The sequence below is a fragment of the Herpailurus yagouaroundi genome, unplaced genomic scaffold (genome assembly GCF_014898765.1).
Source record: "Herpailurus yagouaroundi ecotype Mexico unplaced genomic scaffold, PumYag 185, whole genome shotgun sequence".
NCBI classification, from domain to species: Eukaryota; Metazoa; Chordata; class Mammalia; order Carnivora; family Felidae; genus Herpailurus; species Herpailurus yagouaroundi.
The window spans coordinates 12,344,354-12,368,864 of record NW_024412416.1 but is presented as its reverse complement, the minus strand read 5'-3'; the positions used below and the strand labels follow the sequence as shown (position 1 = coordinate 12,368,864).

Genomic DNA, 24,511 nt, shown 5'->3' with positions numbered 1-24,511 from the left:
CTTACCAACTTCATCTTTCAGCTCTTCCTGCCTCCCCACTTCTGTCACCCAAACTCGGGGTACTTTGTATCTTCCCACAGACAGGGTATGAGTATGCCCTCGAGAATTTCCTCCTTCTCCACCTGGCAAAAGCCAGATCCCCCCACAAATCAAGGCCAAGCGTCCTTTCAGCATGGAAGCATTTCCCAGCTGCCTAGGCCAACGATTATTACCTCAGGCCCTCTGTTCTCACCCAGTTCATACCACGCTGGGAAATCTTACATGTGTTGAAGGATGTATATCTTTCCTCCAAACCCAAGGTGTGATGTCCATGTTCAGAGACCATATGTTTTGGGGCCCACTGTGTCCATTGCAGTGCCCTGCCCGTGGCAGTGAGGGCTTCTACTGGGAGTCGGTGCCATGCGTGGGCTGCCTGGCTCTATGGATAAATGGAGGAAAAAGAGCGTCTTACTCAATGAACCCTTCACTTGGTGGAAAAATGTGCCACCTTCCATACTGTGTCTTCACCCTAATGAGCCCTGGAAGAAGTAGCCCAGACTATTCAACGCAGAGCTCACCTTAAAAAGCACCAAGCTGTGGAGCAGAGGTTGGAGAGTGTGGTGTTGCTACCATAGCCCTTCTCTCTGCACCGGATACTGGAAGGAATTCTCTGTGTCTCTTCCGATTGCAATGTTCTGTGAGCCAAAAACGACATTGTGTACGAAGCCGACACCCAGGCTGTTTGGCGTGGTGCAACCAGGCCCTTCGGGCTGGGAGAGGGAATGATTTCAGTTGTTCATAATTTGGGGCCACTGGTTACTCTGGGGCACATTTCCTTTTGCTAAATTTCAATCTCTTATGCCAAATCAACTTACCCTCTGCAATAGGTTTTGGGGAAGTCCGGGCCCTTTCAGAAGCTGTCCTGAACACAAAACCCAATTCCTTGGCCGTATCCACTTGCATGGCAGTATTTGGTTTTTTGTTTGTTTGTTTGTTTGTTTGTTTGTTTGAAAACTCTCAGATGCCAACACTTCCTCCAAAATATTCAAAGAAAAAGCCAAAGAGTAGGCCAAAGGCTGTACAGAAGAGGGAACCTAAACAGCTTCACTATTTTTTTCTTTATCACTAGAGAACATGCCTATGTGGAGAGAAATCTCCATCCTCCATATTGTAACTGGCAGTTTCATTACCCCCTGAATTTTGAAGCCTTTTTAATATTCACATGTGGCCTCAGGAAAAAAAAAAAGTGATCCTAGGGGCGCCCAGGTGGCTCAGTCAGTGAAGTGTCCAACTTCGGCTCAGGCCATGATCTCGCAGTTAGTGAGTTCGAGCCCCACATCGGGCTCTGTGCTGACAGCTCAGAGCCTGGAGCCTGCTTCCGATTCTGTGTCTCCCTCTCTCCCTGCCCCTCCCCTGCTCACACTCTGTCTCTCTCTCTTTCAAAAATAAGCATGAAACATTTTTTTTAAGAAGTGATCCAGAGGATGTACAAGACCCTTGTCTACTTCTCACCTCCTACTGTGTGGAGACTGTAGGAGTGGTCTGTGCATGTCTGCCATGGAACATTCCCTTGCCCAGTGCCACTGCGGGCCCTCCATGCTGTCAGCCGTCATCTTCCCAGCTCTCAACCTCTGTGAAAACAAACTGGACAAGCAACTCCAGGTCTTTAACCGTGCTCCCCCTAGGTACCTGTGGTGCTGCCTCACACCTGCCTATTTGTCACTATTCTAAATCCAACCAGTCCATCAACACCTAGGTGCGTAGCTAGCATGGCGTAGGACATCTGGAGATCTGGGCCGTGAAGGGATACTGCCACCATGCTCTCTTCTAAGCTCTCCCTATCGCCTCCCTCCCTGGTGAAGAACTTTTAAAACTCCGTGGTAATTGACATTTAACATATCTGACCCCGTGTTTCCACCATATTGATGGCAGGAGCCCAATTACACTCCAATTTGTTTCTTCCCACAGTGCCCGGCACCTTAGCAAGTACTCAATAAATATTTGTTGGATTCATTGGATGCATAAAGTTCCCTTCATTTACAGAAATACTCCTCTGTGATTATAGAAAGACATACGTCTACATACTTAATAGTCTTTCCTAAGTGCAAATGGAAATATTGCTGTATTAAAGTGAGGCCAATCCAAAGGGGTAAGAATATTCAGAAGAGGCTGACTCATTAAACGTTTTTCTTTTATTTTAGGAAAGTGCTAGTAGTACCCAGTAAAATGGTGCTTAAGCACCCCCCATGTAGTGGGTAGGGAGCGGTAAGGCAGAAAGCCCAGGTGAGCCAGAATCTCGCTGCACAAAGGCAGCTTTTAACCTCAATCACTACTGCTGACATGGGCAGGGGATGGGAGGGATTTGTAAGGATATTGGAAAATGCCATCGAGGAAAAGGTTTTGATTAGAGTGAACAAATCTTTTCTGGACAACCTTCAGACAGAGGCTTTTTGTCCTTTTTTCTTCCTGAAAAACCATTACAAAGCCTTTCTCAGTACCACAAGAAGCACTACGGTTGAAAGACACCTTCCCGGGGGCATCGAAGTCCCAACTGTGGGAGACTTTAAAAGGCACCTCCGCTGTGAAAATTTGCATCGTCGCCATCAGAAATAGAAACGGCTATGAAAATAAAAATAAAGATCCTGCGTTCTGGGTATCTAAACCCCAGTGCTCCTGATCTCATAAACGGTTGGAAATTCAACTTGAAAAACTGCAGCAGAGATCCCTTGTGGCCTCCCCCCCTTGCAGCGAGAAGCATGCGTAGTGGTTAAGAGCTTGGAGGCAGGCTGCCTGGGCTGGGATCTAGATCCTCGGTGGACGAGCTGCTCTTTTTAGCAAGCAACCTCCTAGCCTCACTAGGTCTCGGTTTCTTCCTCTGTGAAATGAAGATAATACCTGATAAGGTTGCTTTGAGAACGAGATAGGTTAACATTGAGGAACCAGTGAGTTAACACTGTCAAGCGCTTGGAACGTGTTTGGCACGTTGAAGCACCGTTGTTAAACAAAGAACAACGTGCAACACACAAGTGACAAGTGTGAATTGGAGAAGGGTACAAAGCCAAAGATACGGTTTTCATACTGGCTTCTTTCGTGAAGTGTCCAAGTATTTTGCCCACTGTCATTGGACGCTTTGTCTTTTTATTACTGATTTCTAAGGGCTCTTTACATATTCTTTTGTCAGCCCTGTGTATTCGAAACGCATTTAAAGATGCTCAATATCACGAGTCATTACAGAAATGCAAATTAGAACCACAATGACGACACTTGCCCACTAGACTAGCTAACATTAAAAAGACAGGTGCCGCCAAGTGTTGGTGAGGATGACGAGCCATCGGCACGTCTAAGTGCACTGCTGGAGGGAGTATAAAGTGATGGGACCGTTTTGGAAAACACTCTGGCACTTTGTCACAGAATTAAACATCTACCTACCGTATGACTTGGGTATTTGCCCAAGAGAAATGAACACATGGGTTTACACATAGGCTTGTACCAGAATGTTCACAGCTGCTTTGTTCATAATAGCCAAGCACTGGAAACAACCCAAATGTCCATCAGCGGGGGAAACGGATGACATTCCTTGGTACATTGATATAGCGAGATTGATACAATGACCCAGATGAATCTCACGGACAGTATGTTGAGATCAAGATGCCAGACCCAAAAGAGTGCATACTGTGTGCTTTCATTTTTGTAAAGTTCAAGGACAGCAAGACTCATCTGTAGAGCTAGAAATCAGAAAGGTGTTACCTCTGGGAGGGAGGGGGGATTGATTGGAAAGGGCCAGGAAGGAATATTCTATGGCAGCGGTTCTAACCTGGGGGAGGGGAGAGACGGGTAGACGGGTGGGGAGGGGGTGTTGATTTTGCCTCCCAGGGGACATTTAGCAATGTCTGGAGACATTTTGATCTTCGTGCTTCTGACAGTTAGCGCACAGATGCTGTTAAGTACCCCACGATAAACAGGACAGCCCCCAACAAAGAAAGATCCACCCCCACATGTCAATAGTGCAAGAAATCTTGCTCTAGGGTAATGGCAATGCCCTACATCTTGATTGGCTACATGGGTGTCAAACATATTGGTCAAAACTCCCCAAGCTATTTTGCTTTAAGTAATTATACCCCAATTTAGAAAGACACTGAACAAAAGCAAATCTTTTTGGGCGGCCCTACAAATCCTGCGCTAACCACAGTGCCCTCTGGGGTTGAGAAGAGATCTTAACCGGGAAGAGCCCATCAATACCCTGGTGATGAGAAACCTGACGCACAATGAGTGGGTAACCAATATATGGGACACTTTCCCCAAGAAGTTTAGAACATACCGATAGAGTTTTTAGTAATTTTAAAACATTCCAGAAATAGGTCTATGGAAGAGCATACGAAGCTAGGAAGAGAGAACTTTTTAAGAAAACATCAGGGCACCAACAGACCTTGCCACAGACCACACCTTAGTGCAACAGTCAGGGAAGTGTTCATAAAGGGTAACAATCCCATTAGACTGTGCATAGCTGGAGCATTTATTCCACAAGTGTCTTCATAGATCATAAATTAATAAGTTAATTGTCACAGCAACTCTCCAAGATACAGAAGGTGTTACTCTTGCCATGAATAAGCTGCATCTTAAGAGTTTAGATGCTGTGCTGAAGTCACCCACTCCTGGGGGTGGTCATGGATGGAGGAAACACAGAGCAGGGACTGAATGGGGCCAGGGCCACATGCAGCCCGCAGCCTGAGCCTCCCGTTCCACGCCTGGACCTCACTCTGGGTACCTGGGAACCCAAGTTCTTTGTCCAGTGACCCCCAAGCCCACTTCTGTGGCCAGCGTCTCTTCCCTGGGTTTGTTGTCCTGCAAATAGACCACCCCACCAGTGTGAACATGCCGTGTTCAAGGGCAAGAGAGGAAGGTACAGTGAAAGCTTGGGTTTGTGGCTGGGTCATTCACATGCAAAGTTGTCCCTGTGCCTTTGTTCTCAGTAAGCACAAGCTTCGACCTAAATAGTCCCTCACGGAGTAAAGAGCCGCTGTCTCAGCAATTTGGGTAGATGTGTGCTGGCCAAAGGCGCAATTACCCCTTCACGCTTCCTCAATGGGAATTTTTTCTTCTGTAGTCACAATGTCACGGCCCTGACCCATTGCAGTTCAGGTCAGATTTATGCGGCCAAATCCATTTTGGTGTCAAGTTTGAAAACAAAGCTACTCTTTCTTGGGGTGCCTGGGTGGCTCAGTTGAGCGTCCAACTCTCTGATTTCGTCTCAGGACATGATCTCACGCCTATTGAGATGGAGCCCTACATGGGGCTCTGCACTGACAGCCTGGAGCCTGCTTGGGATTCTCTCTCTCTCCCTCTCTGTGCCCCTCTCCTGCACTCTTTAAATAAATAAACATTAAATTTTTAAAAATTAGAAACTGCTTTCTCAAACCGACTCACACTTTGTTATTGCATATATGGGACCTCAGGCCTATACTAGGAGTTTCATTGAGATCTCTTACCGCTCCCCCCCCCCCCGCCCCCCCCCCGGCACACGCATGGCCCAAGCAAGCTGTTTCTTTAAGCAAGTGAAATGGCCGGCAAATTCCTCCTCGATCCAGGAATATCGTTGCAGCAGAAATTCCTCGAAGTTTCCAGAATGTGGATGCCACACTAGAGCGCTGAGGTAGCTTCTGTTATATTTTCCAGCGGAAATCAGGGAGGGGAGAAATGTGTTTTCTCAGTGTGCTCTCTTAACCCAAAAGTCCTGCTTTTGACATATAACCCTGGAAGCGGGGTCAGGGAGGTCAAGAGCCGTGCACTTTCCAGTAAGGTGTCCTGTTTTGCTAATCAAGGTCTTTGCTACTATGAGCAAGTACTAAGTTCTTTCACAGGTATTTACTGCAGTGTCTGCCAGTGTGTGTGTGTGTGTGTGTGTGTGTGTGTGTGTGTTCTGCTTCATGTTTCATGGCATCATTTCAAATACCCCCTTCAATATGCAAACCGTCTATAAGCTGCTGTTGTGTGTTTTACCATATAGCTGGCCTCATTTATGTGTTAGGAACATTTTATCCATTAATTTATATCAACCAATTATCTGTAGACCCAAGTATTACAAGCCCTTGCTTTGGCAATTTGGAAATCAACACATAAGTTTTTCTGGCTTTAGGAGACAAAACACTCTCGTTCACCACTGTGTCCATCAGATTGGAAATGTCTCACCTAGAGCAGCAAAGTTGTCAAAGAATTCTAATGGGGGAAACAGACATGTAGGGAAAATAAAAAATTTCTTGTGTATCTTCCTTGGTCCGTCATAAGAACCAAATTTTGAATATTTATTGGTATGTCCAACGGAAACAACGGTCTGGAGCATGCCTCGACTCAACTAGTTGTGGAAGGTTTAATCCTCTGTAGACCAGTGTGAAAGAGGTGACCAGGAAGCCAGATTAGAATGAGCCCCATTTGGCACCCGGGTGGCTCAGTCGGTTAAGTGTTCGACTTTGGCTCAGGTCATGATCTCATGGTCCGTAAGTTGAAGCCCCACATCTGACTCTATTGACAGCTCAGAGCTCGGAGTCTGCTTCAGATTCTGTGTCTTCGTCTCTCTCTGCTCCTGCCCAGCTTGCTCGCTCACTCTCGCTCTCTCTCAAAAATAACATTAAAAAAAAATATTTAAGGAATGAGCCCCCGTCTGTATGCAAAACTCTAACCCAAATCTCACACATGAAGAGTCAGTAGATCATCAGTGGGACTTTGGTCTTTATCTCCAGCTTCTACATACCTTGAAACCCAAATTCTGGACAAAGAAGTGTTTTAGGACCAGAACACAGGGAAGCAAGGGCTCTGAAATCAAGCAGCCCTGATCTCACCAGGTCTAGGTCTAGTGTTGGAAATTAATTTCACCTCTAAAACCTAACAAACCTAACGGCTCATTATTGAAGTGTGCCTCTTCCCATCTACCCCATAGATTGGTTGGGAAAATTAGAGAACGTTCTTGAAAGCACTGGCCAACTCAGAAAAGGCACTCAAAAGAGGTGGCTTTGATCATTGTCACAAGTGAAAAATTCTCACCCCAAGCCACAATCTTTGTCAAAAGACCATGATCTATTACAGCTATTATGTTCTCCAGTCTGCACTATCTTCTAAAAAGTTGACTAGAAACCTGGTTTCCGTTGCGATGATGCCCAGTCAGCCACCAACCTGTAGAAGGTGCATTTCTTGCCACAGGTGTTGGCCAACAGAAGTGCACAAGCCAGCTGCTGGGCCAACTTGCTGGAGGTGAGCAGGGGCCAAAGATGGTTACTCAGAGCTTCAGGTTGAAGGGCTTTCTCCACGTGCATGACACTGAGCTAGGAGCTGGAAACCCAACTCAAAAGAGAGTCCTTGTCTTCAAAACAGCTACCAAAGGCAATGGAATAAGGCAGCCAATGCCCAGCTCCATAAGAGTACAGAATACAGAGCTCTGAGCTTACTAAGCCCAGCATCTGGGGGGAGCCTTGAAGATGGGCAAAATTTGAAGAAGGGTAACTGGAAGTGAATACATTGCAGCGGGCGGGGGCGGGGAGTCACTTCCCTTTCACCAGCAAAATTATCAGAAAAAGGTAAGAGTTGACCCCCCCCCCCCCCAGAGCCCCATGGAGTCAGGCTGGCCTCTTGGGCCAGGCATGACTCTGTGTGGGTGTTATATGGGGACATGGGCACAAGCACTTCTCTGTCCCGTTCCCTCTGTGGAACTTCAGCTTTGCTTTTTTTTTTCTCCTAACAACATAAATCTAGGGACACACTGAAAAGGAATGTTCCTGTGCCCACTGAAGGCTAAAACTAGAGCAGACAAAAATGCATTCAACGATGCTTTAGCAATGTGCATGCAGTCAGCTTCTATAGCTTGAAACATGGGGGCACAGAATCTCGAAATTCTGCCTCCTTAGCTACTGACTTAGGAACAGACCTCAGATAATCTCCTCCACTGCCATAGGCAGAATCTGCAGGAGAAGTCATTCCAGAAAGTTCCCCCGAGCTTGAACATCTGTGGCTCTCAGATATTTCATTCCTGGCCCAGACTTCCTGTCTTTGCCAACCACTATGATTAAAAATGCATCCAAAGTAAACCTCAGACAACTGAACCTTCCTCATCAACGTGGGGGGCACTTGGTGCTAGAGGGTGGTCACCCCAAGTCATTTGTAAACGTTGCCCCAGGTGCTCAGCAGCTGGCTGGAATGGCTCATGAAATTCTATCCCAGCTCCCAGCACACCAAGAAGTAACCCAGGGAAGCCAACAACCCCATCCCACCTGTGGAAATTAATGGCGCCAGCTCAGCATGTTGGCAGAGAAAAGAAATTTACACAGCAAACAAACCTGCTGAAAAAATTGGAAATATTTGCTTAACAGGAGCACATTGATTAAAGTCACTCCAAGATCAAATTACTCTCCCAGCTCCGGGTGATTTCACCCCGGAGGGCAGCAGACTTGTATTGGCAGAGTATTGATGAAAAGCTCTCTCTATGTCTAGATGCGCCATATTAAGGGCGTTAATCTCAGAAGTGGCCCATAATTTTACTCCTACACTCTTCATTTGGAAGAGTTTAATTCCAATACAAACTGTAATAAGGAAATAAAAGCATGGATGTATGTCTTTCCAATACCCGTCTTTGGTAAGAATCTTTCATCTTTATGGTCAATTAAAGCTCATCTTAAACATAAAGTTAAGCTCGTTTCAAACATTCTTCCAAGGTTATTCGGGCTTTCTGAAATCCTCTACAATTTAAAGGAAACTAAAAAGCAGAGCCAAAGCCACTTCTTAACTACAAAGGCAAACAAGTCACCAAATAAATGTTTAACAGGAGCGTTATCACATCACCTATATGGACAGCATATTTATATACGAGGAGGGTATACATAAGGAGGGAGCCATATCAGAGAAATTAGCTGTTCCAAGAAAGGTCCCTCACCTGGTACCTGAAGAGAAGGGCATTTGAGGGACAGGCCAAGGTGGGCAAGCTACACAGGGTAGTTTATCGGCTGTTTGAAGAGGCTGGTTGGGTATCTCTAGGCCAGTGCAGCTAGCCAGCAGAGAAACCAGTTCCCCATGGCCACCCTGAAAATAATTCATATTCCATTTGCCACAGCACTGAGTAGGGGCAGCCTGGGCTTTGTGTGCCTCTGCTCCCGAAGATCAGCCATGATGAAGCAAGAACATCTCACACCCTGGCGCAGGTGGCTTCTCTTGTGACCCTTCGAGAGATGAAAGAGCCCATGCCTCACGCTAGGAAAAGGACACTTCAGTGCATGTCTTCTCGGCCCAGGTGCCTAAATACGCAATAGCACCAAGGCCGAAGGACCTAAAGGTAGCAAGAAAAAAAAAGCAAGTGCATTGGCACCGACTGACTACGCATGCCTGGACCTCCTAGCTTCTGCTGCCCCGTCTCCAGCCAGTAGCACTCCGGGCTGCCCACCCCTCCCACGCAGGGTGTTTGGACAATGCTGAGCTCGGGCCTGGAATCACCCTCCCTTCTTCACTCCCAAGCGTCCATCTCCAAGCCGTAGGAACATGCAACTCTCCCCCCATTCAGGCCCCCCGTCTCTAGCCGAGGACATTCTGCACTGGCAGACCAGACGCCCAAGTTACAATGTCAGCGAATGCTCCAAGAAGTTCCCCTGGTGGACAAAGGATGAGCTCCCTGCACCCTGCTGGAAATCAGAGAATCCACGCTTCCCACCCAGCCACCTGCCTCTGAAGAGGGTATGGAATCCACTCTGCACACATGTGCTTGTGCCACACACACACACACACACACACACACAGGGTCGCACTTAGATGGGATTTGCAAAGGTTTTTGCCTATATGAGTTCATCGGGAACCCAGAGGGGGCAGGGAATAGGAACAATGGGAAGAAGGATATCAATGGAATGGGGGAGGGGCAAAGACAGTGGTCACCACAGGAGACAAGGGGAGGGAAGCCACCATGTTTAAGCACCTAGGTACCAGGAACTGTTCTGGGTCTGCTTTTTCTCCTTTTCCTCATTTAATCCCCACATTACTTCTCTGTGAGAAGCCAGGGTTCCAACACTGCCTGCACCTTAGAATCACCTGGGGATCCTTTAAATAATACAGATGCTGAGCTCCAACGGCCTCACCTGAATCGCAGTCTCTAGAAGTAGGGCCCTGCATCCATGGGTTTTAAAAAGCATCCTAGGGGTGCCTGGGTGGCTCCGTTGGTTAAGCATCCAACTCTTTTTTTTTTTTTTAACGTTTATTTATTTTTGAGACAGAGAGAGACAGAGCATGAACAGGGGAGGAGCAGAGAGAGAGGGAGACACAGAATCCGAAACAGGCTCCAGGCTCTGAGCCGTCAGCACAGAGCCCGACGTGGGGCTCAAACTCATGGACCGTGAGATCATGACCTGAGCCGAAGTCGGACGCTTAACCGACCAAGCCACCCAGGCGCCCCTAAGCATCCAACTCTTGATTTCAGCTCAAGTCATAATCTCACATCATGGTTCGAGGGATCAAGCCCCACGTGGGGCTCTGTGCTAACAGCATGGAGCCTGCTTGGGATTCTCATTCTCTCTCTCCCTCTCTCTCTCTCCCCCTCTCTCTCTCTCTCTCTCTGCCCCACCCTGCTCTCTTTCTCTCTCTCAAAACAAATAAACATTTTAAACATTTATAAGAAATAAAAAAAGCATCCCAGGAAATTCCACTGTGCAGCCAGGACTGAGAATCACCCTGCCAAGAAACCCTAAGCTCCTTTCCCAATCTTGTATTATGACATATCCCCATAGCATTGAAAGAGAGAAGCCTGCACTGGGTGCCTGGTGACAACCCTCTTGGGGCCAGCCTCCTGCCATCTGAGCCTCTGCCCTGGGCCCTACACCTGCCAAAATTGCAATGAAGGGTCACCCAGAGGAACTCGGGATTTTTGCTTGGCATGATTCAATTAGGGGATGAATTGCAGTTAAATTTGGCTTTCTGAAACCCCTCAAATTCCTAAGGCTGTTTCAGTCTTGAAAATACAAAATCATATGCCTTAAAAGATTCACAGCTTTCCAGATAAGAAGTTTTTCTTTCTGGCTTCACCCAGATGCAGAGCCGCCTTGCAGGAGATCCCCGTCGTTTGATTGTGATGTGCGGTGAGCAGCCAGATGTCACTCTGAAGCATAAATTTTTTGGCTGAGGAGAAAATGCATGCTCTACTTCCTGATAATTGATTTGCAAGGTTCCAATTTCAGTAGCAAATTGCTTCTGCTGCCCAGGTATTTCATATCTCATATGAGCACTTAGAAAACTCAATATTCCTTATGCCAACCAAGAAACGACAAGAATTGTAGTTTAAATTTTGGATCATTTCTCTACTTTTAAATACACATCGTTCTAAGTGGTGCTGGTTACAAACAGATCAGAGTAGTTTAAAAAACGAATAATGTTTAATAGTGTTTTTTAAGTGCCCTTTAAACCCTAAGAAAAGGCTCCGCACGGAGCGCCTGGGTGGCTCAGTCGGTTAAGCGTCTGACTTTGGCCCAGGTCATGATCCCATGCAGGGTTCAAGCCCCGCGTCAGGCTCTGTGCTGACAGCTCAGAGCCTGGAGTCTGCTTCCGATTCTGTGTCTTCCTCTCTCTCTGCCCCTCCCCTGTTTGCACTCTGTCTGTGTCCCAAATATAAATAAGTATTTTTTTTTTTAATTTAAAAAAAAGAAAAGAAAAGGCTCAGCACTCCCCAGCCATGTAATCAGTCCTGATAATAGCAGCCCTGAGCCAGGAATTCACGGCGCTGAAGGACTCTCGCTTACACCCGAGGAAATAGCCTGAGGTTTGCTCAGCCGTCGATGAGGGAACCGTGGCAGGAAGCCGGGCTCCTCAGTACCCAGACCAAAAAAGAAAGAGCAGGGGACCTGGGTCAAGCTTCCAGGCCTTCAAATCCCAGCTCTGCCCAAATGTGAGCCTTCAAGGAACGCCCTGCATTGCCCTCTGCAAGGCCTCGGTTTTCCCTCTGTAAAAACAGCAGATTGGGAGACAGACGCTCAAGTGTCTTCTACAGCCTGAACACTCTGTGGCCTGAGGACCCCGGGTCAGGCTGACCCAGACTTGATGCCCAGCTTGGCCGCTTAGCGGCTGGATGGCTCTGACCCTCCCTTTCTTCCTCCTGCATTTCTGTCTCATCGAATGTGAAACTCAAATGAAAAACAGCTGTCATTTTGAAATGTTGTGGCCACTAAGGGATTCCTGTGGGGGGCATGCCTGGCAAGGGGGTAAGTGCCCCTGGAGGGCTGCGTTCATGAATCATCCCCTGGGAAATGAGTTGAGCCTGCAAAGTTCCTCTGTCATTCTAACCGAACTACCCAGGCCTTGTGCTCCCTTTGAGAGTTTACCTCTCGATTATCCAGAATAACTCTTTTTCTTTTTTTAATATGAAGTTTATTGTCAAGTTGGTTTCCATACAACACCCAGTGCTCATCCTAACAGGTGCCCTCCTCAATGCCCATCACCCACTTTCCCCTCTCCCTTCCACCCCCCCATCAACCCTCAGTTTATTATCAATTTTTTAAGAGTCTCTTACGGTTTGGCTCAGCTCCCTCTCTTTTTTATTCTTCCCCTCCCCCATGGACTTCTGTTAAGTTTCTCAGGATCCACGTAAGAGTAAAAACATATGGTATCTGTCTCTCTCTGTATGGCTTATTTCACTTAGCATCACACTCTCCAGGTCCATCCACGTTGCTACAAAGGGCCATATTTCATTCTTTCTCATTGCCATGTAGTACTCCATTGTGTATATAAACCACATCTTCTTTATCCACTCATCAGTTGATGGACATTTAGGCCCTTTCCATAATTTGGCTATTGTTGAAAGTGCTGCTATCAACATTGGGGTACAAGTGCCCCTATGCATCAGCACTCCTGTATCCCTTGGGTAAATTCCTAGCAGTGCTATTGCTGGGTCATAGGGTAGGTCTATTTTTAATTTTTTGAGGAACCTCCACACTGTTTTCCAGAGCGGCTGCACCAGTTTGCATTCCCACCAACAGTGCAAGAGGGTTCCCGTTTCTCCACATCCTCTCCAGCATCTGTAGTCTCCTGATTTGTTCATTTTGGCCACTCTGACTGGGGTGAGGTGGTATCTGAGTGTGGTTTTGATTTGTGTTTCCCTGATGAGGAGCGACGTTGAGCATCTTTTCATGTGCCTGTTGGCCATCCGGATGTCTTCTTTAGAGAAGTGCCTATTCCTGAATTACTCTTGAGCTCTTCAGTAACTGCCCTGGGCACCACATGAAACCGTCCACACAGGACCCGCACTCCTGATGGGTGGGGTCAGGGCAATCCTGACTCCCAAGGGCAATCCTGCTGTCTGGGGACCACTGCCCCAGAACAGACCAGCCATGGGCTGCCCCCACGCCTGCAGGTGCCCTGCTGCTGCTCAGACGGGCTGTCTCCCCCTCCCTCCCTTTTGCTCTCTCCCTCCACTTGCCCCAACCCTTCACTTTTACCCACTTTACACCTCATTTTCTTCCTGGCCCTTCCTTTTGTCCCCTTTTCCTATGAAAGGCCTCACTGTGCTCCCAGGACTTGAACTTAGCCTTTCGATGATACAAATCCCAGCTCTTCCGGGTAAATATTTCACTGCAACCTACGAAGCATCACACTCCAACACAGACTATCACGGCCAGTGTCTCCTCCAAATGTACCTCAGTTCTTTCAACAGGATCCGGCCAAAACCATCCCACAAAGACTGAAGAAAAGGCCACGAGGTCCTGAATGGGGACAGGGCGAGAATAACACCAGACCCTAGAATTCATGCCCTCCAGAGTTGATAGGAAATATAAAACTACTTGAGCCAGCATCTCATCTGACAATTGGGACCCTCCTACCATAGCTCCACTATGTGGTCCCCGTGTCATTTTTGTTCACATCCAATAAGGAAACGTTTGCCTCTTGATGTTAGCCTTGTCATCTGTAGAGAGCTCTGATCATCCAAATCCCTTCCTTAGACCATCTCCCTGTGGTTCCTTCCTCTGTAGCTGGTTTTCTGGATGAAGGGATCCCAACGCGTCCCCACGGGGACCTGTGCCCTCTTCATGTCAGCCCTTCACATGGATGCCATGCTTCTCACTCACGGGAATCACCCCACTTGTCCCTTGATGCTTCGTGACCATTGCTGCCTTCATGCAGCTGTACAAGAAGTCTGGAGATAGATACCAGCCCAGGTCGAAAGTAAGGCAATTGCATTGAGAGAAGTGTCTGATTCAGGGAAGGCGGTAGAAGTGTCTGATCGGGGAAGTGCACTTTAAGGCTCAAATACCCCCAAGATATTAAGACATCACACCCACCAAAGGAGACCCATGAAATTGCAGTAAAAAAAAAAATTCTGTTCACTCAATCCCAGAAGCCTTCTCCTTAGGAGAGGAAACACCCCAGGGTTACGATGCCCAGAGTCCCAAGAAAGCAATAGGACTCCCCAGGAGTGTTTGTTTTAGTAACTTTTCCTCAGTGCTCGTCCCTCCCTCTCTCCACCTACTTCCCTTGCGCTCATGCACAGAAAGGGTAATCTATCACTTCCAACACGTAGGACCCAGATTCTAGGCTGCTGCCAGCAAATAGGGAAGAGGAAGGTAGGGGTATCAGGGATTCCTTACCACAGAAGGTGAGCTTCAGCAGGTATGGTCTAAAACAAAGGCAAGAGCCACTCTCTTGTAACTTTAGTTGGCCAATATCCCCATCTGTTACCATGATTGCTATCTGATACTGTTTATGTGCAGTACATAGGGAATAGAGAGAAACAGAGTCCTACAGACCCACAGACACAAACAGAAGAACATGTACACACACACACACACACACACACACACACCCCTTTGCTCTATTCCAAGCTTAGCAAAGGAAAGAGAAGATGATGCCTTAAGCCACCGCTTCACAACCTCAGCCCTCTCCTCTGGGCTTTGCAAGTGTCACACACGTCCCTGCAAGGGGGCGTCACTGTCCTCATTTAACAAATAGGAAAACTGAGGCTCAGAAAAGTTAAGTAACACAAGCTCTACAGCTGGATGGCTTAGAGCCGAAATTCAGATCCACGTCTGTCACATCTTCCCGAGCCCGGGCCTCGGCACTCGCCGTTTCTCTTGATGCAGGCCACAAATCACCGTCGCTTGAAGACGAGCCCGGCACAACCCCTAATTCCGTGCTTCAGTACGTTCAGTGATTTCTGCTGATAAATAACCACTGCCCCCGCCGAGCAAAAAGGGCACACGCAAAGGAAACAGAGATGAGCAGTCAGCAGGAGTTGATCTGGTCCCGTTCGTCGCAGCCCCAACTATTTTAGAATCCCTGTAATAGCACATGATATGCAACTCTTCCTTTTCGTCTCAGAGTTTTCTGTTTGGGCAGGAGCCCGAGGGGCCTGAAAAGCTGAAAACAGCAGTGGCGCTGGGCGCCCCCATCACGAAGTCATGTGGTGGGCATAGCAGGCTGTGCGTGCAGGAGGCAGAATGCCACGCCTGCCTGCAAGGGCCGGTCACCCACCTCCTTCCTTCAAAAGGTGGCAAGAGAGAGAAAGTTTCTTCAGAGGAGTTGAGCTGGGCTGTAGGGGTTCCCACACACCTCCACGGTATGTGGGCTCTGTCGCTTGACCTCAAGCTGCGTGAAGAAACTTCAAAAGCGTTAACACGGGGCACCTGGGTGGCTCCCGCGGTTGAGCGTCTGACTCTTGATTTCAGCTCAGGTCATGATCTCATGGTTCGTGGGATCAAGTCCTGTGTTGGGCTCTGCACTGACAGCACAGAGCCTGCTTAGGATTCTCTCTCTCCCTCTCTCTGTGCCCCTCTCCACTCTCTATCTCTCTCTCTCACACACACACATGTAAATAAACATTTGAAAAAAAAATGTTTAAGTGTTAACACGGAGCATTTAGGAGTCATAGGGATTGGCGTCTACACCTACCCGGGGAGAGACTAAGGATGAAAGGCCGTGATTCATCCTCCCTGCCTGGTGGCCCAGCACTGGAGCAAGGTTTACTTCCACAGGTAGCTGGCAAAGGTAAGTGGGGTTTTGTGGTTGCTGTTTGCGGGGAAGAGCCAGCCAAAGGTCCCATCCAAGAGGATCCTCAAGATATTAATTATTCTAGCTTCATCTTAAATCTTTGTATCCAGTGAATATCCTCCCCAGTTTGTGCTTCTTCAGGGAGGCCTTGGTGGTCCCTTGATCTTCTATTGAAAACTTACTTCAGTTTGTGATACACCAATGGAAATTCCATTCGGAATTGTTACAGATCAATTTGGGGAACATTATCTCCCTTATGATATTCAATTATCCTATCCATAAACATGGTATGTATTTTCATTTACTTAGGTATTTTTTAAAGACCTAACAAAATTGACAAACCCCTAGCCAGATTTATAAAAAAGAAAAAGGAAAGGACCCAAATAAATCAGGTCACGAGTGCAAGAGGAGAGATCACAACCCACACCACAGAAATACTAGCAATAATAAGAGAATATTATGAGCAATCAGATGCCAACAAATTGCACAATCTAAAGACCTAAATGAACTTTTATATATTTCATCTGCAAGAGTCTTACATATCTGCTTCTAGATTTATCTCCCAGGTACCGTATTTCTATTTGTTTTAAATGCTATCACATATTCTGATGGCTACCTAGAAAGGCAACTTAAATTGTGTTCATTTTATATTCACAGAAACTATTAATAATTTTAATTTGCCTGTAGATCTTTTAGGCTTTCTGTATAGAATTTCATGTCTAAGTAATAACGTTCTTCCTTCATTTCATTTAATTTGTTGCTTTGTCTAGGATTGCAGTACAAAGTTTAAAAGATGCAGCTAGAGTAGGCATCCTGGTCCTGCTTCTTATTTTAAAGTGTTTCTAAAGGTTCATCATTAAGTATGAGACTTGCCATGGATTATTTAGGGAAGTGCCTTTATCAGATTTAAAAGTTCTCTTGCTTCACTGCGAATATTTATCATGAATAAATGCTAAATTGTATTGAACAACTCCTCTATATCAATTGCAAAGTTTATATGCTTTTTCTTCCTTAATTTCTGTAATCTATGAACACCATTAATTTCCCATCTAACTTAATCTTACATTCTGGGTTTACTCTAGTAAAACCTTTTCACTGTAAAACATATTCTGCCTGACATGAATATAGCTCCGTGAATGAGCTATTTGAACGAGCCTTTACAGACTATTTGCTAATAAATCTTTTCATGCTTATGCTTGTGTGTCCTGATGTTTCAGTTAAAAAGCATGTCACTGTTTTTTATTTATGTTTAAGCCATTCTGACAATCTGTCCAAACCAAGTTTAGAATATACACACACACCTGCGCGCGCGCGCGCGCACACACACACACACACACACACATGCACATATACGTATAGATGGTAAGTACTAAAATATTTGAATTTATTATACTCTTTTTGTGCTTTCTGGAAGTTGTTTTTTCCAAGTTATTTTTTTCCCCTCTGTTTACCATCTTTAACAATGATTGTAATTTGCCTTAATTTTCTTTCTCTACATGTGTAGAAGTTACATGCGCTATGTATCCCTCTTGGTTTTTAAGAAACTGTCTCTGGAAGTTCTCTAAGACCTGAATAAAGAGGGTTTTTTTTTCTTCCAAGAGCATTTGTATTTACTTAAGCCAAATGGCAGGAGGTTCCCCCAAATCATTACTACCTCAAACTCAATGAATTCTCTTCTTGTGGTCCTTTGGATCTTGCACTCAGTGTAAATTCTCACTCTAAACCCATGCGAAGCCCAGATTGCAGTTAAAAATTCTCAAGGGACACTTTATTTAAGGTTAGGTGTTGTTGCTGTTGTATTCCTGAATCTAGAGCCAAGACTGTTGCAAGGAAGTTTCTTTTTTGTGGGATTGACTGTGTGGACAATCCTTGATCCCCTAAAGGCCCATCTTTTGTTTACTTCTTGTTGGCTTGCTTGTTTAAACCTATTTATCACCGTTTCCCATTCTCACCCCCTTCCCTGATACGGCCAACCATTCTCATATGTCTGATGGATATACTCAGTTGAATAGTTACCCCACCAAAAAATTCCTGTCCACCCAGACCTTATTTGAAAACAGGCTCTTTGCAGCTATAATCAAGTCACAGTCAGGTCATCCTAGATCATAGTTGGTCTTAAATCCAACATGACCAGTGTCCTTATAAGAAGAGAGAAATGTGGACACAGTTAGAAAGACACGGACACACACAGAAAGAAGACAAAGGCAGAGACCGGAGCGATGTGTCCACAAGCCAAAGAACACCAAAGATTGCCAACCACCACCAGAAGCAAGGAGAGAGTCATGGAATAGATTCTTCCTCAGAGTCTCCAGAACAACCATACTGACACTTTGATTTCAGACTTCCGGCCTCTAGAACAGCAAGAGAATAAATTCCTCTTGTTTTAGACCACTCAGTCTGTGATACTTTCTAGCACCCCCAGAAACCTCATACAAGCCCTTACCATTTGTTTTCTTGCAAAACATGAATTGCTGTCTACGACTATAATCTCAAGTTACACAAATAAGATTGTGATGGGGTCACTTCTGCTTCCTTCGCATTTCTCCTGGCACTTTCTTTATGACAGACCCATGGCATATGTACATCCGCTAACGTGTATTCACATGATCCCAATCCACCCACAGTGAGGGGCGCCTGGAAGGCTCCCACCACCTATTTCCACCACGGCTTGGGATAAGCAAGTAGACATGGGTCAAATGACTGTGTGACAATTTCTTGAGTAGGATTGCTAGGTCAGAAGGACCATGTATATTTTTTTTTAAATTTTTCAACGTTTTTTACTTATTTTGGGACGGAGAGAGACAGAGCATGAACGGGGGAGGGGCAGAGAGAGAGGGAGACACAGAATCGGAAACAGGCTCCAGGCTCCGAGCCATCCGCCCAGAGCCCGACGCGGGGCTTGAACTCACGGACCGCGAGATCGTGACCTGGCTGAAGTCGGACGCTTAACCGACTGCGCCACCCAGGCGCCCCGGACCATGTATATTTAACCGAAAGCACAACTAGTAGATTGCTTCCCAGAATGGCTGTACTTTTCTCACTGCCAGCAAGGGTTTCCTCGGTCCTCACAGCCCTCCACCACTTGTCATTACATGGCTCTCTACACTTGCCAATGGTACGTATAAAGTAATGTTACATTTTTACTTGTATTTCTCTGATTAATAGAGTTCAAGCAACTATTCATATGCCTGTTGGTTTTTTTTTTTTTTTAACATAAATTACCTGTTTGTGTCCTCTGCCCATTTTTTTTACTGTTGGGATCCTGTCTTATTACACGGAGCCCACCCAATGTGGGGCTCAAATTCATGAACCGCAAGATCATGACCAGAGCTGAAATCAAGAGTCAGATGCTTAACCAACTGAACCACCCAGGCACCCCAAGACATAACAATACTTTCTAAAACAAGTGATTTAGTGAGGAGAGAAGCATTGTGTTTTCATTTTTGCCAATTTTTTTCAATGTGTCCCTTAGTAAATGACAATCAGATACTGCATTCTGCTGGTTGTACTGCATTGTTTGGGTTAAAGTATATGAAGATACACAGTCGGGAAAGAAAGGAGTATTTTAATAGCCTCTGTTGATAATTTTAGATATTCTTCTTTAATAATACACTACAACTCATACATGGTAGTTTCCTAAGGGCTATTTGCAACGCGGAATCCAAAATTATATCAATGAGCTTTCTGCATACTGTTCAGTAAAATCTCACTGGACTATCTTGCACTTTCAATGGATCTTTATCCACGTATGGTTTTGTAGCACTGTTCGTTGATCATTTGGGAAATATTAATTCACAGAGCTGAACAGATCTTCTGTATGTTGACATATATCTTTACACGGTATCAAAAAAAGGCACGTTTGTTAATATCACTACCAACCTCATAAGAAGAGTCTTGAAGTATCGGGAAGCTATCAAGCTTGCGATGGTGGACGTAAGTCTTCCAGAATTCTCATATTTGCTTGAAAGTTTGAATCGTTTTATCACTGACATACCGTCGGCCCTTTTCTTTGAAATGACAAGCTCGCTTTTTTCATCTCAGAGAAAGCGAGGTGGTAGGTGCTGGATTGGGGGGGGGGGGTGTGGTTTACTTTCAGCCTCAAAGACTCTGTCCTGAAGAGCTACCAAGGCCAGCAGCCGAGACAGCCTGGCCTGGAGGGGGAGGGAAGCCCCAGTTCAGACCCCTCACTCAGCAGCAGAGGACAAGCTCAGCCTGTCCTGCGACCACCTACCCGGGAGGCCTTCCGGGCCCGCAGATCCAAGAGCTGCCTGCACGGACCCCTCTCCAGCTGAAGGAACTTCTCAGAGTCTCAAGAGTCTTACCTGTGAAGCAGATAATAACAGCAGATGTCAACCACAAGTCACTGAGCACCTGTTGTCTGCCAGGCTCTAGCTCCCAGCAGCGAACCAGCCAGACAAGCTTCAGCCTGGAGGCACTTATGTTCTGGTGGTGAACACACGCGGGACCCTGTGTCGAAGATAAGGGGTAAGAAATGAGAGAATACACGGCAGACCTGGCTCACAGGGCCACCTCGTGCTACTGAAGAGACTTGAGGCATCACCTAATCTCCTGGCCCCCATCTGGTAATCCCACACTGCCAGAATCCCTGGCAGCCATGAAATGACGATCACACTGCCTTAATACCCAGTTAGCTCCTATGGAATTGTTGCAGTTAAATCAAAATACTTTTAAAAGTTCCTGCACATCCCACCATGAGTGGCCCCTGGGTCTGAGTATCACAGAAGAGTCATAAAATCCTCATCCTTCAGTATAGCTGGGACAGATCGAAGATATGAGGAATGTTATTTTAGTTTTTCAATATATGAAATTTATTGTCAAATTGGTTTCCATACAACACCCAGTGCTCATCCCAAGATATGAGGAATTTTAAACAAAACCATCTCTCTCCCTCCCTCCCCGCCCCCATTTTCTCTCTTCCTCCCCTACCCTCTCTCTCTCTCTCTCTCTTTCTCTCTCTCTCACACACACACACACACACACACACACACATACACACACACACACTTCATGCCACCATTAAGACTCCATTCTTTTAGGGTCTTCAAGGAATTCTGGTCTCCTAGGAGTGCGTTATAAAATGTAAATCACCCAGGAGGGGGTCACACCCACCGCCACCAACAGTTTACAATTGAGTTAACAATTAACTCCCTAGAAGGGGTTTATAGCTTGTAGATCTCAGAGATCTTACCAGCTCTCACCCCTGCAAACAGGGGTCCCCAAACAAATGAAGAAAGTCAGGCCTAGAACACGGAGGCGCCTTCCCCCAGAACACACAGCCACGGGCGGGAGCATCCAGTGGAGAAGCCCTAAGTCTCTCTCCGGGTCTCCAAGGCCTCCTGTTCCTTTGGGGATAATCACACGCTTCCAAAGGAGAGCAGGTGTAGTTCCCATCCGGAAGGGTTTCTTTCCCCTCCAGGCTGCAGACGCCCAGCACCATGTCTCTGAAGCGCAGGGAGTTGTTCTAGAAGCACACAGCTGGTTCCGCAGAGCTCACACCATGGCCTCCACCCTGGCTGCTGCCTCCTGGCCCAGCCCTCAGCTCAGTCTCCTTCCCCCGGGGCCATCCACCGGGCTCCCCAGTGGGGCTCCAGCAGAGGCTGCCTGTCAGCCTTCCTCCCATCTGTGCTTTACATGTGCACCTGACCCAGCTCAGGTTCAGGGCTCCTTTTCTGTCCAAAAAGGGGAATATCCAATGGCTATTGTGATGAAACGCAGGCATCTCCCTGTTAGCACCTAGGACACCCCCGACTGGGTGGCAAAAATGGAAGGAAAGATAAGACGTCTAGAAAACAAGGCAGGGAAGCGCTGAGTGTTCTTGGGGGAGACCCTGAAGCAGGCTGTCTGCGTGCCCTGGAAACTAGACAGAAGAAACAGTAACCCGCGCAGAATTTCACAAAGCCGGTAAGGATTCTGGATGGTCTTAGGTGACGTCGAAGAATGTCACAAACCCTGAAACTCCAAATGTGCTTCCAGGCGTCAGGGGTGAATACACGTGAGCCTTACCAAGTTCCTCTCAGGAATTCACCTTCGCTCTCACTGCTAGGAGCTCCTCTTGGTTGGACACTAACGATCCGCCCACATCAGAACTTTCCCAAATGGTTGCTATTTACAACAGAACGAGTTGGGGATGTTCTATTTTTTTTTTTTTCCCAGCCACCACTGTATGTGTCCGGCGTGGCTCACTCTGACCTGAAGTCGTGGGGATACAGATGTGTAAGGTGACCCTTGCCCCCCCCCCCCCCCCCCCCCCCAGTCACCCCTGCGAGCCTTCAAAGGGTTAAAGCTGGAGAAGCTTTTAAGAACAGCTGGAAACAAAGGGCTGCCCCCAGGCTGACAGCAACCAATAAAAGGTCAGGAGGTTGAGGGAATCACTTTCCATGGGAATAATTTTCTAAGAGAAATGGTAAAGTTCTTTAAATCACCAGGTGGGACATATAAAGGACAATCTTTCTTGGTTCGCGAGAAATGGATGATGTTTGACCTCGCGGATTTTCGCCTGCCTCTGATTTATATCATGAGAGCAAAACCTCGGTAATATTGAAGGATTGCTTGTGTATAATGTCTTATATATATATATTATACTTTTTTTTTTAATTTTGTGAAACAAAGCCACCTCTTTAGGGCTAAGCACGGGAGAAGGGAGAGAGGGACATAGAATACTGATACCCTTCGACACAGTAATCCCACTCTTGGGAGCGCCACCCCAAGAAATATATTCAACCAGTGAAATAAGCTTTATGTGCAAAGATGCTCGCTGCAACATTATTTATGATGGGGAAAAAAAACCCTAATGGCTCAGCAAAAGGGGGTGAGTTAGTAAATTATTGCCCATCAGCGTGAGAGAATATGGTGGGTCACTGATAAATGCAAGGTAACAACACAAGAAATGTCACCTTAAAAAAAGCAGATATAAAACAATATGCACAGGCGGATAGTGACTGTTATTCTGTATCTTGAGCACACAGAGACTAGAAAGGGCGAGGTCCTCTTTCTCTCAGTTTTATTTGATGTTATCTTCTTTTCTCTAATTAAAAATGGAAATGAGGGGCGCCTGAGTGGCTCAGTCGGTTAAGCGTCCGACTTCAGCTCAGGTCGTGATCTCACAGTTGATGAGTTCAAGCCCCGCATTGGGCTCTGCGCTGACAGCTCAGAGCATGGAACCTGCTTCCAATTCTGTGTCTCCTTCTCTCTCTGCCCCTCTCCCACTCGCATTCTGTCTTGCTCTCCCTCTCTCAAAAAATAAATAAACATTAAGAAAAATTTAACGGAAATGAAAATGTTCATAAATTATAGAAATGTGGTTTAGTATGTTCACAGAGGTGACGGTACGCCCCTGCGAACATACGAGAAACCACTAAATTGGACATTTTCAATGGGAGAATTGTATGGTAGGTGAATTATATCTCTATAAAGCTGTTCTGAAACATGTGATTTTGTTTTAAAAAATGTGAGCCACTTTCAAGGAAGAGAGAAAAAAAATTGTTTCCAATTTGACCAACAGCGCCATTCCACAGTTGGATTATACAAGGTTTTCTAATAAATTCTCAGCATAATTTATTAAGTTGGTGACAAATACGATCTTGGACCCTGTTTTAACCAAAGCACACCCAAGGTACTTAAGGAGACAAGATCCTTCCTGGTTCCCCGTGAGATGGGAGAGACACTGTTGGAAAAGAATTTCTCAAATCAAGCAGATGGAATTCAAATCACAGATCAACAGCTTAATCATAGTATTGCTCTGGGCAGCTTACTTGTCCTCTCCGAGCCTCTGTTTTCTCTTCCATAAAAGGGAGCCAATTCCACCAAGCAGACATGGGAGTTGTGAAAATTAAAATTCATCATGCGTATAAAGCATCTGAGACATAAAAGATGTCAGGAGCTGCTATATTTTTATTGGAATATAATATAGATGCACCGGGACCAAGTTCTAAAATTGCTTTGGGGGCGCCTGGATGACTCAGTCAGTTACAAGTCAACTTTTGATTTCGGCTCCAGTCGTGATCTCATGGTTTGTGGGTTTGAGGCCTGTGACAGGCTCTGTGCTAGCACTGGGGAGCCTGCTTGGGATTCTCTCTTTCTCACTCACTCTGCTCCTCCCCTGCTCTTTCTCTCTCTCTCTCTCTTGTTCGGAGGAAGGGATCCTTCCACAACAATGCCAAAAGGGTCTTCTGCCCATGACAAGCCTGGTGAGTAGCCTGCACACATCCATCTGTCAGAGCTGCATCTGTCTGAACTACCCCCTGAGGAAGCTGAGGTATTTTCTCAGAGGCTGACCACCAGCTCTGGTCACTGGTCATTCATCCTGAACAGACTGACCCAACAGCAGCCATATTTGTCCATAAGGCCCATAGCACCTCACTGGATCCCGGAAAGATGAGAAAAGCTTCACCCACAGGATCCCAAGCCAACCACTCAGTTCAGTAGACTAGAATCAGCTAGAACAGTTCCCAACAGCCATCGAGACATTCACAACAAAACTGACTTCACCCCATAGTGAATATCCTGTCACATAACAGTGATCAGA

General features: G+C 46.3%; 1 protein-coding gene across 7 annotated transcripts in view; it reads right to left on the bottom strand.

Annotated features, from left to right (window-relative positions):
* Positions 1-24,511, bottom strand: part of LOC121042451 (uncharacterized) — a 91,167-nt gene that overhangs the window by 20,179 nt on the left and 46,477 nt on the right. For 4 of the 7 annotated variants that reach the window (XR_005796209.1, XR_005796210.1, XM_040493755.1 and 1 more), the window contains one exon: positions 20,289-20,433. Coding sequence is in view for 2 of the 7 variants with exons in the window: in XM_040493755.1 (XP_040349689.1) it covers positions 20,289-20,433 (145 nt within the window). In the remaining 5 variants the exon portion in view is untranslated. Of the gene's footprint in view, positions 1-261; positions 419-1,491; positions 1,611-20,197; positions 20,434-24,511 lie in introns of those variants that run through there. The other 3 variants (XR_005796212.1, XR_005796213.1, XR_005796211.1) reach the window with 3 other exon arrangements.